Below are 20,023 nucleotides of genomic sequence, written 5' to 3' on the forward strand. Positions count from 1 at the left end.
GCAGTATGAAAAGCCCTTAGCGATGCACGTCATAGCCAAACATGAAAATTTCGGTCACAAAGAATTTGTTATAAAACAAATCATTTTATACGTTTACAAATTATATTTTGAAGAGAGAAGATACGCAATATGAGGCTTTAAAACATGAGTGAAATGATGGTGGACTGCTCTGCGGTAAGAGATGCCTTACTGGCATTGATTTCAGCTCATTATGGCCTTGGGACGCACAGCCACAAATCCAGAGAAATCATTTTGTTAGGGGGGAGTGCGGCTGGGCAAATTGGCTTCTGGTTCTGTGTGGGAGCCCTTGCTGTGAAGAGCAAAAGAGCAGGGCCCGGTCGGGAGTGGGCAGGCCCAGGCAGGACCGGCTGGGGCCTCACGCTGTGACCACCTCCGTGCCTCTGACAAACACTTCACTGGATAATCTCCCCACCAGAGACTCTGCCAAACCTGCATGGGCTCAGGGGGAAGAGTCAGGGCACAGGGGAGCAGTTTCAGATCAAGGCTTGGAGCCCCTCCATGGATGTGTGCAGCTGCATCACACTGAATGTTTCATGAAAGTCTGCTCACTGCCTAACAATATTTACCAGACTTTCCTGTGCTGTTTAGAGTTATGATTAGAAAAAAAGATTACAAATTCATGCATGCAAAATGCTGCCTATAAATAGAATCAGAAATCTGAAACAGAATAGGGAAAACATTTCTTTATTATCACAATTATTAACACAAGTTGTATATAAGGGAGTGGGAAAAACATTGATATCAGTTTCAACTGACCCGTTTTACAATGTTGGGCTTCTTACAGAAGTAATAAGAGAAATCACATTTTCTATTGACAGAGCAAGCTGACAATATTCAAATGTGGAAAAATCCATTTTCAGCTCAAGTAATCCACCGTTAGGAGGTTTCCATCTTGTATCCGTGTTTTTCAAGCTCCGCTCTTAGAAGAAAGGAAAAAAGTGGGGGGAAAGTTAAACAGTGCAATAACTCAAAACAAATACAGAAAGAATTGGTAAAAGTAATGTTATTTAAAATGTAAAAATTTATTTCTAAATTTAATATTAAAACAAACTCAATATGTTGACTTCAAAATATAATTTTTTTTCTACTATTTTTCTCAATTAAGTCTCATTAATAATGTGTTATCATACACATTCACTAGCATAAACATTTCCAGAGAAATATCAATAGATTTATAGCTTTTAGGCTTCAGGGAAAAGGGCAATTAATGCATTTAATATGGGGAACAGATGGAAAGCATTTCACAAAAGCGATCTACTTATTTTTTAACTTAAAATACATATGCAAGCATATTAAACGGCTATATTTACTGAGGTCAAGTCCTCACACATTGGAAAGTTCGTAAATGTGGTTTGAGGCCACCATGAGTGTTGGTTAGCCATTGGACATTGGATCCCTTAGGGACTGTTTTCTTCTAAATGAGGGTAACCACACAAAATTCTTTAAAAAAAAAAAAAAAGTGGGTTTCACAGGGTCTGAAGACTCTAGCAATAGACAAGAGGACAACACAATAATATGTACGTCTCGTCTACCAGGATTCATTCATTGTGAATTTAGATTAAGTTAGTATACTCCATATTTAGTATTTAACCATCTATAATTAAAACGTGCCCTACGTTCTTCTTCTCTTTGTATGTATAATTACACAAATTCAGCAAGTAAAAACCTACCTTAGCTGATTAGAAAAGTCATCCTCTACATTGTCATCATCCCAGTTATCTTCCCAAACATGAGCATCCTCATCTTCATCCAGGCCTGTCCAGTCTGGGAATGACATGACAATTCAATGAAGCTGATGATGTACTTACATAGGCCAGCCCAACTCCACACACACACGAGTCATTGTGCATAGTGTGGAGCTGTATAGCATGTTCATTTCAGCCTAAATAAATTATTTAAAAGTCGCCAACTTCAGTACATACGCCCAATGATTGTCTATGAATTTAAATTATAAAGCAAAAGAGAAATAATCACTGCAAACAATGTTAAACTATTAGCTTTAGAAAATGCTAGCTGCTAATAAATGCGTAGTAATGTTGTTTGTTTACGTATGTGGACTTAGAGCACTCAAATATTTTATAAGAAACAACGCACACTGTGTTTCATTCATGTCTTTTCTTTTCAAAGTGCGACAAACCAACCATTTGTTGAATAAAGCAATTTTGTCGGTTAGCATAGCAATGCTAGCTGAGTCACTGTCTTATTGTGGGCGTTTATTTACCCTTAAATTGACAAAAGAGCGCATTTCTACTCAAACACACAATCATTTTCAGTTCACTTACCCTCTGCTGGGAATTCTTCAAATTCATCATCTTCCTCCAACAGCCCCAAATCCACTGTTTGTTTCTTCTCTGACATGTTGTGCTAACGATTCAGCAATTCAACACTGTTTCTCATGCACGCTCGACGTAATAACCGAATGTGATGTGCGCATGCGCATGGTTAGGGCTTACATGTGACTATTTGACATGCGTAAGGGTTTCACTGCATTTATTATATGAGCCAGCAAAGCAGTTTGAAGAGTTTATTTACGAAGGGTCTGTATAACGAATATAGCTGAATAAGCCTTAGGCTTTATTATAGAAATTCTCTAAAAGATTTTCTCTTAAAATATATATTTATATTTTTTATATTTTAAAGTGTGTTATTTGCACAAATTAAACACAAACAAATAAATATATAATAAATATATATTTTCATTATTTATTTCAAACAAATAAATAATGAAAATATATATTTATTATATATTTATGTATTTGTGTTTAATTTGTGCAAATAACACACTTTAAAATATAATATATAGCAATATATTCTAATAATATATATTTGTTATAGTAAATATAAATAAACCATTATATTCTTTTTCTTTATATAATATTTAAAATAACAAATTATATATATATATATATATATATATATATATATATATATATATATATATATATATATATTAGTGCTGTCAATCAATTAATCGTGATTAATCACATCCAAAATAAAAGTTTGTGTTTACATAATATATACAGAATAAACACACATACATGTATTTAAGAAATATTTACATGTTTACATGTATATATATATAATTTATATTATATATAAAAATATTTTTGATAAATATATACATGCATGTTTGTGTATTTATAAATACATAATATACACAGTACACATACATACATTATGTAAACAAACTTTTATTTATATATAAATATATATACATACATATTTATACACACACACACACACATATATATATATATATATATATATATATATATATATATAAATTCTGCATGAAAATGAGTAGAAACCACTCCAAAGAAGGTGGATCTCAAAAATCATCTTACAGCCAAAGCTAAGAACATAGTTTAGATAAATGACATAGACCACAAAACCACAGATGCCACAATGAAAATTGTCCTGTGGCTCCAATTTGCTGACAGACGATGAAAACTTCAACCAAGATTCTACTCAGTTATTCTGTTTTGAAATTATTTTGTAATCATCCAAACTCCAAATATAAGTAGACAGCAAAAGGAAGTAATTTAGATAGAATGATGACAGTGTGCTCGTTTTTGCTGACAAATCCAGCTAACGCAGTAAAACAACAGAGGACATTCTGGACATGGAGATGAGAATCCCATTTTACTTCAGATTTATACTAGTGCCAGAAAGATGGTGAATTACTAATCCAAATAATTGCATAAGGCTTAGAAGCCTTGGAATAAAGTGGAAGGATCATTGCAGTCCATCTCAGGTAAGGGCCTGGGAATCTCTCACAGTGTCCGTGGAGCATACCTGAGACTGCAGTTACACTGTGGCGCCTGGAGTCTCAGGAGATGGGGAGGGGGGCCGTCAGCGGGGCTGCCCAGACTGACTCGCAGCCTTTCTTCGTATGTGAGAATGCCTTTCATTGGCCCCTCCAGGACAGTATCGCAACTGAGTCCTCATAGAGGCTCCAACCCTGCCCGGCCAGTCTGGCAGTCTCGCTTCCACCGGTCCTTATCAGGATGGAGATCACAATATGGCCTGAGGGGTGCTATAGGACGAGCAACGGGGACAGGAGGGTTTTATAGGATGGAGGCCGTCATCACCCCCAGCTCCCATCTCACTGATCACTCAGATTAATGACACAACTCTCCTTCTGCCAGTGAAAGTGACAACACACCAGAACATGGCCTGTCTACCTGTCCAAGGGCTCTTGATGAGATAATCGCCCCTTTCATTTGGCATAAATAGAAGAAAACCAAATGCTTCACCGTGAAGACCGACTGTTGGCGTAAAAGTGCATGTGCTATATATGAACTTTTGGTTTTGCAATGAAAAACTTATTTTCCATATAGGAAGGACTGACCCTTGAGGATAATGATTATGATCATAAAGAGAGAAAAAAATGTAATCATTCAATAAAAAGCTTTGGTCTTTTGTGATATGATTCCTGAATATCTGTCATGTACATCTGATGATCCCACCCACTCATCAAATCTGAGCTCTTGTTTTATGTGGTATTCTTTTTTAAAATATTAAATTAAAGGATTAGTTCACTTTAAAATGAAAATTACCCCAAGCTTTATTCACCCTCAAGCCATCCTAGGTGTATATGACTTTCTTCTTTCTGATGAACACAATCAGAGTTATATTAATAAATATCCTGACGCATCCAAGCTTTATAATGGCAGTGAATGGGACCAATGAGTTTGAAGCTCAAAAAAGTGCATCTATCATAAACGTACTCCACACGGCTCCAGGGGGTTAATAAAGGCCTTCCGAAGTGAAGCAATGCGTTTGTGTAAGAAAAATATCCATATTTAACAAGTTATAAAGTAAAACATCTAGCTTCCGCCAGACCACCTTCTGGATTCTACTTACGAAAGCTTTTTTCGTAAGTTGTTCGTAAGTTGTACAGTAGGCATAGGACGTATCGTAAACAAAGACTATAAAATAACACAAGACGCGTCACTCATATTGTTTTGAATGGGAGAAAGTGCAACGCACAATATGGCGGAATAAGTCCCGCCTTCTAAATAAGAGCCAATCGCCGATTGGTAAAGTCATCGAGTCACTGCAGCGGCTGTTAGAAGCTCCGGTTCCTATAGAAACAGTCAGACGCGTGCTTCCTATAGAGACGCACGCTTAAGACTGCGCATGCGCATTAGCTTGATCCAGCCTGAAAAATACAGTTTTTTTTTCATGATTCGAGCGTTTAGGAACAAAATTTAGTTGTTGTCAGATTTCATTGGTGATTTCAAATATGAAATTTAATCAAAAGCTTGGCAAATAACTTTGGAGAATTTGATGTTTCCCCATTCAAAGAGATAGGAGCTGCACTTGCATGCCCAAGAGGCATTTCAAAGATGGCCGCCGAGTGGAATTATTTGTCTTAAAGGGACTTTGGCGTAAATGTTTTGAACTGCAATAGTTTTACACTTTCTTCGTAAGTTGAATACAGAAGGCGGTCTGGCGGAAGCTAGATATTTTACTTCATAACTTGTTAAATATGGATATTTTTCTTACACAAACGCATTGCTTCACTTCAGAAGGCCTTCATTAACCCCTCAGAGCCGTGGAGTACTAGTTTAATGGATGGTTGCACTTTCTTGAGCTTCTAAATCGTTTGCCCTCGTTCAGTGCCATTATAAAGCTCAGATGCGTCAGGATATTTATTAATATAACTGCATTTGTGTTCATCAGAAAGAAGAAAGTCATATACACCTATAGGATGGCTTGAGGGTGAGTAAATCTTGGGGTAATTTTCATTTTAAAGTGAACTAATCCTTTATTAACAAAAATAAATAGGTCAAAAAGCGTGATAGAAGAATATATGTTCATTTGTGAAAAAATCAACTCATCTTTCTTCCTATCTAATTCAACTGTCTGTCAATAGGAATTTTACTCTCATATTTTTCATCTGTCTTTCTTGAAAAGGCCTGTCAGCTGGAGCTTGAGGTACAGTTTGCCAACAGCCTAATGACCCTTTACGGCAATACAATCTGATGTCTGTCCCAGCCGTCCGGTAATCCTGTCCACCTTTGCGGCTTAGTTATGCTCAGGCTTAAGTTGCATATTTTGTATTTATCAGGATTTTGCTGATAAATGCTATCAGCAAGAGAGAAATGAAATATGGGAGGTCTATCTCAAGTTGCAAGAACAGACAGCTATTTCAGCACTGAACCACCACTGATGCAGATATCCAGTGGTTATTCTCTTATAGCTCGAGACAGAATTTGTGTTTTTCAGCTTGTGTAGTATTATAAAAAATACCTGAAAATGTGAAAAGGAAGTATATGCTTTTTTATTCCATACATTTTAGACAATACATCAGTAGATCTGTTTCCATCATTCTGTCACAGCTTTTCCCCAGATTTGCTGCGAAATGCATATCCGTCCAATACAAACATACTCAGAAACAAAGAACTCCATGCACCTCGAAATAAACTCAGAATAAAGAAAATGTTTTCCAATGTAAACACTCCATTATTTAGAGTACATCAGTCATGGCTACATAAACAACCCAAAGCCATATTCTGCATATAATGTTAATTTTACTCATTATTTATATTAAATGCTCTTAGCAAAATGATTCATGGCATAAAAAAGATGAATAGCATATTATGGGTCACACATGTGAAGTTCATACATGAACAGTGTGAAGCATATATGAACCACAATTTCATCAGACCCTCTATCAAAATATGGGCACAATCATTTTTTAATTCCACATTCCACTTAAAATGACAATAAACATTGGGTCTCAGCCCTGCTTGTGTAAATGAAGCATTATTAAATTAATAGATTACGTATTAAACAGAATTTTGGCAACACAATGTTTAGGAGTTGCAATGGTCATATTTGTCCGACCTCACATTACAGTAGTTCATTGTGATTGGTGGCTTCTCTCTCTCTCTCTCTTTCTCTCTGGAATGACATTCTCAAGTGAATGTCGCTCATCAAGGGGCTTACGGAGTAAGTGATAAAGTGTTCCACTCTAATACCTGCCCGCTTCTCATCTGTCATCTATAAAGAGGATTGGAAATGAAGCAACATTCTTCAGGATATAATGACCTCTAAAGCGTACAGAGGGATATTGTAAAACATATAAATGGAGAGGGAAAATGTGTTTTGGATTTGATCAAAGAAGTAAAACTGCAGTTGATTATGACCATGATCAGTTCAAATATACATAGGTCTACTATAAACCATATATATTGTCGTCCATCATAACTGAAACGATATTGATTTAACCAGTGTTTTATACTCTCCTTGATTTCAGGTTGCAATATGCTCACCATGTGACTACATAGGCCCGGAAATAGCCCTGATTGGACTGATTGATAAATGAAGCTGTCCTTGTTTTTGAGCATGCCCTTTCAGCTCTGGACTTTGTCCAGGAAAACCTCTAACAGCACTTATTAAGTAGTTAGACTCACAAGGCTGTGTATGCAGTGGTCACCTGGGTGTGTGTCTGTAGGATCTGAGACCCCATTGGTCAACGGTGGACTCTCGGTTGCGAGCTGGCAAGATAACACAACGGGCATAATCCTCATTCTTCTCCCTTGAGGTCTGAAGTAGCGTGTTTTTACAGCTTGCCGGGCTGTTTAGCGACGTAATTATTAGCATTTCTTGTAAACATTCTGCATTACCTCCAATGAGTCTTTGTCCCCTTGACCCGCGCTTTACAGGCTCAAAGAGAAGTCGCCGTAAAGTGGAGGAGGCGTGAATGTTTTTGCAACTCTCAAGAAAATAAAATTACGCATGACGTATTGAGTGAGACAGCTTATTTCCAAGATAGCGTTTAATTTGAAGTTTACAAAAACATTCACATGTACAGAGAGCAGTTAGCGGTTAATTGATCGAATTATGCAAGTGTGGTGGTCACAAAACACACCAAGCATAAAAGACATTATTGTTTTTTGGCTTCACTATAATTCGTGATATTTTAACACACCCTGCAGTCCAAGATCCCCTAATTAATATGGAATGGGTGAGAATCAAATCAGCTGTTTGTTTACATGATGCCTGGATACATTTTTGCCCTAACCCCATTTACGCTTGGGTACTCTGGCACCACTTGCGCAAGGATCATACATGTTAGGAAGTGCATGATTAAGTAAATATTTCATATTGAGCCATTAGCAAAATCGTCTCTGTTCCTGAGCTGTAGACAGGTCGCATTTAACCAATGTGACTGCCTGGGTTTTTGAAACTATCACAGAGAGTATCAAGCCTCTCTTGTGTGTCTGTAAGTTAGGGCAAGAAACCAAGAAAAATTTCTAGAGTATAGCCAAAGGCGAAGTTTGAACAGCTCGGCCAGTGACAAGCTTTTAAGGAGACCAGAGCACCATGGGTAGTCTGCAGATGAAATATTAGGGGGTGAAAGGGAAAGTAGTGATTTGTCATTAGGACTTTTCAAAGAATAGTAATGCCAAGGGTCCAATTTATGGTTTTTATACCTGCCTTCTTCAGAACACACATCAAGCTCTTTGTGAGGAATATAATGCTAGTTTTTTTTCTTGTAACAGAGCTATATGGGAAGATCTGTGCTGGAAATTTAATACATCAAATTTTGGCATGTCTGAGAAAGAAAAAAAAATGTGCAAGTGACTTTTTTTAACAAGACAATTAATGCTACAAGTAGTGCTGACAAAAACATGAGGCTCATACACTGTAGTTAAATACAGTGTCACTCCAATACTGAGTGTTTAATGGCATTCTGTCCACACAGATCATTTATAGCCCACAAGAATGAGGTTTTACAGCTCAATTTACTTCCAAAGAATTCACAAAATCTGCATAAAATGCACAGAACCAAAAATTATATGAATAAGTTAAGTTATTCAATTATAACATTTGATTAAATTAAACACATAAACAAAATAAATATAAGTTCAAAACCAGCACTGGATGTTTTGTTGGCTATAAGTTATTAAATTAGAAATAAATATATAAATTAAATGCAATAAATATTATATGCGAACCAGCACTGAATGTTTTGTACAAGTTATTAAATTAGAAATAAATATATAAATCAAATGCAATAAAAATGGCCTAATATCCGAACCAGCACTGGATGGTTTTGTATAAGTTATTAAATTATTACATTAAATTATTATAGTAATAACTATAAATGTAATAAAAATAAACTTTTATAACCTCAAGTTTTGAATAACAATAATAAAACTAATAATAATATTAATGTTGGTTTAAATAAATAAAAAGTTATCAGAAAACAGCATATTATGTTTCTATTAGCATTATTTATAGGCTATAAGTTTATAAGCGATTGTACAGTGTGAGACATTTCAGCTAAAAAACTTTAAATCTGGACAAAGAACGAAGCACATGGAACCAAATTTGTGGCCATGTTCACACAGCAACAAAATACGGTTGTCAGTCCTGTATTTGAGTCCTTAAAGGGTTAGTTCACCCAAAAATGAAATGTTGTTCCACACCCGCAAGACCTTCGTTCATCTTCAGAACACAAATTAAGATATTTTTTATAAAATCCGAAGGCTCAGTGAGGCCTCCATTTCAAAACACTGCTTCATGAAGCTTCGAAGCTTTACGAATCTTTTGTTTCGAATCAGTGGTTCGGAGCGTGTATCAAACTGCCAAAGTCACGTGAACCATTGAAATTTCGAAATGTTTCGAAACACTTATGATGTAAGGAGGCCTCGTTTACTGAAATCAGTGACTTTGGGAGTTTGATACACGCTCCGAACCACTGATTCAAAACAAAAGATTCGTAAAGCATCGAAGCTTCATGAAGCAGTGTTTTGAAATCGGCCATCACTAGATATTGTTGAATAACGTCGTTATTTATTTATTTATTTATTTTTTGGCGCACAAAAAAGTTGTTTCTTAACATTAAGGTTGAACCATGAACTGCTTTAAATATGTCTTTAGTAACTTTCTGGGCATCCGAAAGAGTTAATTATCTTGCTGTCAATGGAGGCCTCACTGAGCCATCGGATTTTATCAAAAAAATCTTAATTTGTGTTCTGAAGATGAACGAAGGTCTGTGTCATGCGCAAGACGCTGCAAAGCACGTCAGACGCGAGTGCAACGGTTAAAGATGTCCGGCGAGCGCATATTTACATTGAAGCTGCTGTCCGTTAATGAAGATTTAATGGATGAACTCGCGGCTTAATTGGACTCTGTCCTGTCAAAAGTGACTTTAATGGACGTCGCCATCTTTGATATTACTTTGGTCACTGTCACTATGGTTACTAGTAAGAGATGGGCTTGCACGTTCATACAGACAATAATTCCAGACGCGACTGTAAGTTGCTGCGGGACATTTCGAGACTCACACCTGTAAGTAAATGCGGTTGTCAATCCCTAAAACTTACAGGTGTTGATGAAGTGACGTCACTGTCGTTTGGACATTTACAGCTCTACTGAGGTGCTAGTAGAAAATCACAGAAACAGAGGTACGTGTCTTGACAATCTCACAAATGTTGAAATTGTCTCTCTCCACTGCATGCCTAAGGAAACCTATACAATATTTTCTCGGGGAAACTTATTCATTATGATCCAGAAATCGCGTGCTGATTAAAAAGAGGAAACAAAACACGCCACTTACGTCGAGTCGAGGACATATTAATATTTTCCAAAAGATAATACTTAACCGCTCGATCATATTTCATGAGTTGTTAGCGTCCATGTTTATATTAGTTTATGGCTGCGGGAAGTCATTTGCCTGCTGTCAGCGTGTCAGTCATCAGTTTCGGGAGTGACTCCTATTTACACACGGAAAGAAAATGTTAATTCACTCTGATTATCACTCCCAGATCTTTGCAGTGCGTGTATATGCTCATATTTTGTCTTTCCTATTATAAATCTTACAATAGGCCTATTTATCATGCTCAAACAACAAGGTGCTTGTGAGGAAAATCATTTTTGCATGAATCATTTTGGCTTAAAATGCTTTATTTTCCAATAATTTTTCTTCTATTAGCTTGTTTGGGGGTGGTTCTTGGCCTCTGATGCATATGGTCTCCTCCTACATACTAGAGTCAGCAACAGAGCTTTCTTCTGTCAGCCTGCCTGCCATGGTAATGCATGTTTTGCATATTCAGAGAACAATCACAATAACTACCATCAAACACTTCATTTATTTTAATTTGTCAGCTATTTATGACAAAATGTATCACATTTGTACATATCATCCCTGGCATACACAAAATTTTAGGGGATTCCCCCATCTTACACAGGGTCTGGAGATAGCGTGACATGTCTGAGATAGTAGAACCATGTACCACTTGTTTCCTTTTAGGGCAGTGACTTTCTATTTGGGCGTTTGCCCAAAAATGTTTGCCCCGGGGTACACCACCACTAAGCAAGATGATAGAACTGCATTGAGTTTGAATCGTAGATGTAGTCAAAAATGTCCCTCATGATGATCTACGTCTACGTTAGTTGCTTTGTTTGCTTGATTACTTCCTTAGCAAGTCATTATCATTTGCCATGATATTAAAATGGATGAAGCAGCTGGTTAAATTGGGCAACTGTTTGTAAATTGCGCATAGCCAGACTTTTCGACATAGTCTAGTCTGCATTTGTTCTGGCCAAGAACAGCCCACTTAGACTTTTTAAAGGGATAGTTCACCCAAAAATAAAAGTACTGTCATCATTTACTCACCCTCAAGTTGTTCCAAACTTGTATGAATTTCTTTCTTCTGCTTTACACAAAAGAAGACATTTTGAAGAATGTCGGTAACATAACAGTTGATGGACCCCATTGACTTCCATAGTATTTTTTTTCTCTCTTCCATACTATGGAAGTCAATGGATCTGTTCATCAACTGTTTTGTTACCAACATTCTTATAAATATCTTCTTTTGTGTTCAGCAGAAGAATGAAATTTGGAACAACTTGAGGGTGAGTAAATGATGACAGTATTTTCATTTTTGGGTGAACTATCACTTTAAGGTCTGCCTGAACTGTTTGTTCTGTTTTGAAGTCAATAACATGATTACATTTTTTGTTGTATTTATTATTTATTCACAAACAAACACGTTAAAAGTGCAGTTCATACATACAATGAATTGAATGCACCATTATGAGCATGTTTTTATGTTCTGAATTAAAATGAATTTAGATATTTTTATGGTTATTTTAAGTTGTGCGATTCCCCAAAAATTATATTTATGAAATATAAAAAAAAAAGTTGGGGGGGAAAAAAGATATTCTGAAAGAAATTAATACTTTTATTTAGCAAGTAAGCACACATTAAATTTATCAAAAGTGACAGTGAAGCAATTTATAGTGTTACAAAAGATTTCTATGTCAAATAAATGCTCTTTAGAACTTTATAAAAATTATAATAGTTTACACAAAAATATTAAGCAGCACAACTGTTTAATATTGATATAAATAAGAAATGTTGCATGTTAGAATGATTTCTGAAGGATCATGTGACACTGAAAACTGGAGTAATGATGAGTAATGAAAATTCAGCGTTGCATCACAGAAATAAATAATATTTTTTTAAATATTAAAATAGAAAACAGTTATTCAAAATTGTAATAATATTTCACAATGTTTTTACTGTGTTTTTGGTCAAATAAATGCAGCCTTGGTAAGCATAAAAGCATAAATATTTTACTGATCCTGAACTTTTTAACGATAGCGTATATTCAAGGTGTTGAGTAAATATGACATATGATGTATACACATAATAAACCACATCAAACTTTTCTTGAAAATGTTTTCAATATTTTCCCTTTTGATAAATTCGTCTGGTTATTAGGCTCTCCCCACTACTTTCTTTTCCCTCTCTCCAATTGAGGCATAAACAATATTTAAAACTCCTTTCCCCTGCGATCCACGCACACGTTGGTAATGCTGTTTGAATTGTACTGTAAATGTAACATCCTCCATCCTTCATTCACATGATTATTTGTACTCGGTGTGTTTTGATGATATTGAGAAGCTTAGGTGGGTGTGTGAGGATAATTACATGTGATATCATCCACTGATGAGCACAACTGTGGCACTGTGCCAGTAGCCCAGCCATTTTCTATTAGGAGAGGAGAATGAATGCAACCAGTCCTTTGTCTAGTATGCATTTGTTCATCAATGTATACTTTACCGCAGTGATTTGAATATTTTGTACTGATTAAAACACATCTCTTGCTAATGTCTGTGCGGCACAGATAAATTGAATGCACTGGAAATGCATGCGTATAATAAGCACTTTATGGCTAGATTAATTTTTTGTAGGCCATTTATATGAGTTTTATAGTCTTATAAACTCTGCATACTAAGGAATAGAAAAGGGCAAAGTTGTTTTCCTCCTGAGACATGTTCTTGTTTTATGCGTTCATGCTAACAAGCCCTGACAATGTTTTACTAGGTGATGACTCAGAGCTTCTTGTTTATTTGCTTGCTCGGAGGCTTTATTTAGTACGTAATTTTTTTTAGGATGAAAGCAGACATTTTGAAGGCTGAAAATACCTTTCCTTTCATCTTATTTCATTTTCAACTTCTTTTTGCCCATCTTCCTCCTCCATCTCTTGTCCTTGTCCCATTCTTTTCAAAAACCGAGGAGAGAATGCGGTTGCCCTTGTTTGGATGAACTCACATCGCCTGGTCATCGAAAGTTGGTCAGAACGCACAATAACAGACAGCGGTTTGAGTGGGTTCATGCAGGCCTGTCCTGAGAGCGAACAAGTCTTATGTAGGAAAAGGACGTGACCTGTGTGACAAGAAAACCTGCAGGACAGCAGTGTTGGCCCCTCTGTCTTGTGATTGATGGTGTTGATGTTCTAAATTGGCCTCAGATACGCCAAGTACAAGAATCATAATAGCAGGGTTTTAGATTAGTTCTCTAGATAGCAGGAAGAGGGGGAGGTTGAACGTTCCAAGAATACAACAATGCACTCGATCCCGAATGTCGGCTGGAGGCTTGCTAAAGGCACATCGCTAGCAAAGAATGTGAATAGTGATTCTAATGTGGAGAAGTATTTTAGGGGTCAGACTGCGTCATTACCGCCGAACGGAGGTCAAAGCCACACACTTGTCCTCAAAGGCGAGACGCTGCATCTGGGCTGAACAAAAAAGCCTCTCAGCTTACTAATTGTTTGGGGAGCCTCTTTAAGACCGTATTTATATATGTTCTTTGATCACTAAGATCGTCTGCGATTTTGCAGCATTATGGCAAATTTGAGTGTTGATTACCTGCAAGTATGATATATTTCAGTATGGATAAGTGCACATTTTTGTGTTTAATAACATTTTTTTTTTTCTCAATATGAATTCCTCATTGCTTTGAATAACTGTAATTCTAACACCAAACTAATAGTAAATGTAGGGGTGGGCGATATGAGAAATTTTATTTCACGATAACGATATATATCACAACATGTTTGGGTGTGAGCAAAAACACGCCGTTTTTGTGTGTGTCCCTTTAAATGCAAATGAGCTGCTGCTCCCAGCAAAGAGGGCGGAGCTTTAACAGCTCGCGCTTCGGTTGCTCAACAACAACAAAGCTGGAGAATCTCACGCAGCTAAAAATGACGATTTTCAGTAACGGTGTTCAGCCTTATTTTGTTCAAACCGGAGTCGGACACTGATGGAGAGACTCAGGAAGAAGTTACAACTTTTGAATGGTTAGTGGATAATTTTTATAGTTGCTGTGGAGTTGATTCAACTCATCGACTAGCATGTGCCGTCATGTTAATCTTTTGTGCAAATTCAGTGTTGAATTGACCCTTGTTTGTGAACGAAGCATAAAATGACGGCATGGCAACAACGCTCTGCTACTACAACTTTTCCTCCTCTCTAAAGCAGTCCAACATGGCCTCACCCCCTTTGTTGTGTGTTCCCAGGGGCGGGGTTTATGTAAATTTTGGGGTTTGTGATGTCACCAACCCGTGAAGAAGCTTGTTGTAGTCCTTAAAAAGTGATTTCTGTAAAAGAAAATATCTCCCTTTGCATTGAACTTTGAGCGTCGTAACTTTGCAGATGTTGTTTATGCTCAAACAGCAACATCACACACTAACTAAAGTTAAAAATGTGAAATCATAATCAACCCTAACTTTAATAACTCTCAACATCAAGCACGTCCCACTCTTTATTTTCTCATTCATACACGTTTCATCACTCTTACACGTGTAGTACTGTGCTACACATATATTGACATACCGCAAAATAAACAATATAGTAAAATCTGAAACAATAGACAATTTATAATGTGGTAACGATATATACCATCATACCGCCCAGCCCTAAGTGAATGAAAGAAAAAAATGTGAAAGAGAAAGAGGGGGAGTAAAATAGAAAGCAATAAATTTGAAAAATTAAATGCCCACCTCATATTTGTGGCCCATTACCGGGATGATCAGTTTGGGAGACAAAAATGACCACTTATACTGTAGTGTGCAGGTATTTCATGGGCTTTCAACACTGTTGAAGAGACTATAAAGAGTTTGAAATGATTAAACTTTGTTTTGACCCTGCAGTTAAATGCCTGTGCTTGTCCATTATGGCCAACCCACCATCGAGAATAATGGGCATTTTTCAGAAGAGCCAGGGAGTCAAACCATACAGTATGTGAAAAGCAGCGTTAAGAGGCTGGAGATCTGTGTAATTAAATAAAACCCAACTGTTTTAGTGTGTACTTTAGAATGAAACCCAGTAATACTTCGTTTTAAATACGCTGTGGGGCTACACCAATGTCCTTATGTTTGACAGCGCTAAAAGGGCTGTTTAATGCTTATGTTTAATAGCTTGTTCACAACACAGTGACTGAACCTCTGTGCTCCTGCCCTGTGCCGCCATGACAGCCGTAACACTGTGGGGCTTCATTTGATGCAACACAAAACATTGTCCCTTCAGTCACGAAACATTGCCTATGATTAATGTAACCAACATATTCTCTTATTTTCTCAATAGACAGGTCAGTGACATATAAGATTATCCAAGATATAGAAATGATTTGACTGAAGTCAAATCTAGTTTACCACAAGGAAATGTACACTTTGGCTTAATTTGTCTTTATACCATTTTAAAAATAATAATGATTTGACAAAAAATATCATGTAGTGTAACCATCAAGTTAGATAATTCCCTTATACCTTGAATATATGTGAGTGTACAATTATTAATTTCAAAAAAATTTATTAAATACATCTATTTAGGTATCATAAATGACAAATATCATAAATTATTAGTTCATAAATATCATTAAGTCACATGACATTTTAAAGCCTACACTAACCTTGTCCTGTCATAAAAAGGTAAAATTATCTGATATAACAGACTTGATGCACATTTATGAAAGTCTGTGACATCATTTCCTGTTTAAATTACACTTCTGTTCAAGAAATAAGTCATTTTATTCTGCAAAGATGCATTACATTCATCTAAAATGACAGGAAAGACTTACATTTTTGCAAATATTTCTATTTCAAATAAGTCTTTTGAACACTATTCATCAAAGAATCTTGTTTTCACTGAAAGATTAAGCAGCACAATCGTTTCCAACTATGATAATAAGAAAGAAATGTTTCTCGAGCAGCAAATCAGCATATTAGAATGATTTCTGAAGGATCATGTGACACTGAAGACTGGAGTAATGATGCTGAAAATTCAGCTTTGCATCACAGGAATAAATTACATTTTAAAATATATTCAAATAGAAAACAGTTATTTTAAATTGAACAAAAATATATATTTTACGATATAACAATATATATTTGATTAAATACATGCAGACATGGTGAGCATAAGAGACTTCTTTTAAAATGTTATATATATTTCTTTTCTTTTTTTTTAAATCTTTTAATTTTTTTATGAGATTTTTTTAGGATAGTTATATCATCATAAAAGATGTGTATTCAAATCATTGTATGTATGAGTTGCATTTTTCATTGTATTTTTCTTTATTAATTAATAGATGCAGACAAAAACGAGCATCATGTCATTGACCCATATGAGAAACAATTAATTAGAAGAAACAAAAACAAATGACATAAGTCTCTCAATAGGTCTTTACACATTTACAAGTTTTTCTACTAATTATCTTTATTAGCGCTTGTAAAAGGCCTGTATGCTTGTTTTATAGATAATGACTGTGTGGCCTCCTCTGTCTGGAGTGTTGACGTGCTGATGTCTCTCTTGCCTCGGGCATATTAGATTGGCATCCATTAAGCACCCTCATTGTTTACAACCCACCAATCCCCCGGTTTCATTTCCCGTTTGTCCCTCCTTCAGAAAAAGAGAGATAGCAAAAGTCTCAGACTGCATGATCTCCTCATGTGCAGCACTGAGATCCGGACACCCCTGACCCTGGCTCTATTTTCTCTAGGCATGTGAGCATGTGTGTAATTTTCACCCTGCTGTCCTAGACAAAACTGCCCCTCCGGAGTCTTGGATAATTGTGATCAGTCTTTCCCCTGGTTGCACTACGGGTAGCCCTTCCAGCACTGATAGTGAAAGAAAGAGTGGCTCGTGTGCATGTGGAGAGACCATGTCTGAACCTCGACCCCCCACGTAAATGAACAAATACAGGCACACACAGAAAGACATTAATCCATAAATGCAGACACGTATCAAAATGACAGATATATTGCAGGTTATAGCATATACAGCTATTATATGGCATGAAAGGGGCTGTAAATTTGTCTATGCATTTCCAGTGAAAAGAAAAGAGTACCCTCTGGTTGTGTCATTGCTCTTGGTCAACTGAGAAAACCATGAGTGTGGATGTGAGAACAGCATGGATCAATTTCTGCTCTTGTTAAAATGTGTCCCTAAATGCCACCAGTAGTTACGGCAGAGGACCACATACGTTGCGTCTAATCCATTCCATGATTTATCAGCATATGCAGCCTATTAATGTTCTCTGTGGAGAACGCTGCAGAGACACCCAGACTCTGGCTGTTCTGGTGGTTGGAGCAAATCTGTTTAGGATTATAGAAATAGTGGTGCGGGATACGTAGAACCGTCCAAAATTTGAGCAATGGTAGAGAAACCCCAAACAGCTGTCTGCAGGATTTGTTGACATTTCTCTGCTTTGCATATTCGCTGCTTGTTCGAATTGGGTGACTTTATACGCTTCATGATGTTTGCTGCTGTTTGGTATTTGGGTTTTAGTGTAGTTTCTTCAGCGAAGTCCATGTTTGCTTTTAACTCCATTAAAAACTTATTATTTTCTTTCTTTCTATCTGTCTGTCTATCTATCTGTCTGTCTATCTATCTATCTATCTATCTATCTATCTATCTATCTATCTATCTATCTGTCTGTCTGTCTGTCTGTCTGTCTATCATTATATTTATTTATCAATCTTATCTATCTGCACTCTAAAAAATGTTGGGTTAAAAACAACCCAAGTTGGGTGGAAAATGGACAAACCCAGCAATTGGGTTAAATGTTTGCCCAACGTGCTGGGTAGTTTTGTTTAACCCAACTAATGTTTAAAAATTACAACCGCTGGGTTAAAACAACCCAATCGCTGGGTTTGTCCATTTTCAACCCAACTTGGGTTGTTTTTAACCCAGCATTTTTCAGAGTGTGGTGTTTTATATATTCTGTCTGTCTGTTTAGATGGATTGATAGACAGAATGATTTCTTGAATGATAGAATATTGTCATCCAGGCAGTACAAAATCTGTCTATCAATCTTTGTTTCTGTCTATCTTTGTATCCCCAACATACCGTTTTTATCCAAAATTCTGGAAAAGGTTGTGGCGGCTCAGGTACATGACCATCTCTCTGTGAATAACCTATATGAACAATTCCAATCTGGTTTTCCTTCCCACCATAGTACTGATACTGCCCTTGTTAAGATTTCGAATGATTTATTGTTAGCGGCTGACTCAGGACTTTTATCTATATTAATTCTTCTTGATTTAGTTCCTTGGCTTGGTTTAAATCTTATCTCTCTGGTCGTACTCAATTTGTACAACTAAGTCAGTTTAAATCTAAGCCATCTAATATCACTACTGGTGTCCCACAGGGATCAGTTCTGGGCCCTTTATTATTTATCATTTACCTACTCCCGCTTGGGAGCATTTTTAGAAAATTTGGCATTCATTTTCACTGCTAGGCTGACGACACCCAGCTCTACCTGTCCTCTAAACCCACTTCTGTTCTTCCTCTGTCTTCTCTGTCTGTCTGTCCGAAGATAAAGTTGGTTCTCAAGCAGTTTTCTTAAACTTAATAGTAGCAAAACAGAAATTCTTCTTATAGGTACAAAAAATAATCTGGCTAAGGCTAATGGTTTATTTATATGCATTGATGATTCTCCAGTTTCCCTTTCTCTGCAGGTTAAGAGCTTGGGTCATTTAAAGCACATATTAATTTTCTATTGACTGTGTATATGTATATTTTATTGGTTGTAATTTTTTTTCGCCTATAAAATTCATTATTATTAGGGGTTCAAGCATGTAGCGAACTAGTCCTAGGTTTTTGGCTCAACCTCGATAACTGTTAAAAAGCTTTAAAAACTATATATTTCCTATTATAAATTGCCTGTATTGGGTGTAAATGGTCTTTTCCATCTATGATCAAGATGGATACAGGCTTGCTAATTAAAACATAATACCTTTTTACACATTTGCTTAAAGGCCTTAAAGCGCTTGAACCCCTAATTGCTGCTCGCAGCTATATTTAATTATTGTTATATATCTGTATAGATGGATGGATAGATAGATATATATGTAGATAGACAGAATTATCTATCTCTCTGTCTGTCTGAAAGGTAGTTAAATGGTCAGATAGATGGATAGAAATGTAGATAGACATAAAATGATAGATAGAATCTTGCCTTCTAGGCAGAACATCAGACGTCTGATATGTATGTATTCAGAAGGCAGTGTCTGGTGTTTTAAATGTATTGTCCATTCATGCAAGAGAGAGTGGTGCAGGCATAATGAAAGAGAGAGGCACATGAAAGCATGAAAGAGAGTCAAACTTCCCCTATCTGATGTCATTTTCAGATCTTGGGCTCCTCAAACTGAGAGAGAGGTCAAGAGCGAGCTGGCGTCTGTTCTCCGAAGGC

At 36.4% G+C, this 20,023-nt stretch overlaps 1 protein-coding gene across 1 annotated transcript; it reads right to left on the bottom strand.

Moving 5' to 3' along the window:
* Positions 1-689: 689 nt before the first annotated feature.
* On the bottom strand, positions 690-2,477 carry sem1 (SEM1 26S proteasome subunit). Its single transcript, XM_051873607.1, has 3 exons — positions 2,304-2,477; positions 1,692-1,785; positions 690-940 (listed from the first exon to the last, which is right to left on the bottom strand). The coding sequence occupies exons 1-3, from the start codon at positions 2,377-2,379 to the stop codon at positions 898-900; spliced, it is 213 nt and encodes a 70-aa protein (XP_051729567.1). The 5' UTR covers positions 2,380-2,477; the 3' UTR covers positions 690-897.
* Between the last annotated feature and the right edge of the window lie 17,546 nt (positions 2,478-20,023).

The sequence above is a fragment of the Ctenopharyngodon idella genome, chromosome 19 (assembly GCF_019924925.1).
Source record: "Ctenopharyngodon idella isolate HZGC_01 chromosome 19, HZGC01, whole genome shotgun sequence".
In the NCBI taxonomy this organism is placed as follows: domain Eukaryota; kingdom Metazoa; phylum Chordata; class Actinopteri; order Cypriniformes; family Xenocyprididae; genus Ctenopharyngodon; species Ctenopharyngodon idella.

Coding starts and splice junctions, on each gene's coding strand:
- sem1 (XM_051873607.1), bottom strand. CDS start 2,379: ATGTCAGAGAAGAAACAAACAGTGGATTTGGGGCTGTTGGAGGAAGAT. Junction 1,786..2,303: donor TGAAGAATTCCCAGCAGAGG/GTAAGTGAACTG, acceptor TGTCATTCCCAG/ACTGGACAGGCCTGGATGAA. Junction 941..1,691: donor GACTTTTCTAATCAGCTAAG/GTAGGTTTTTAC, acceptor CTTTCTTCTAAG/AGCGGAGCTTGAAAAACACG.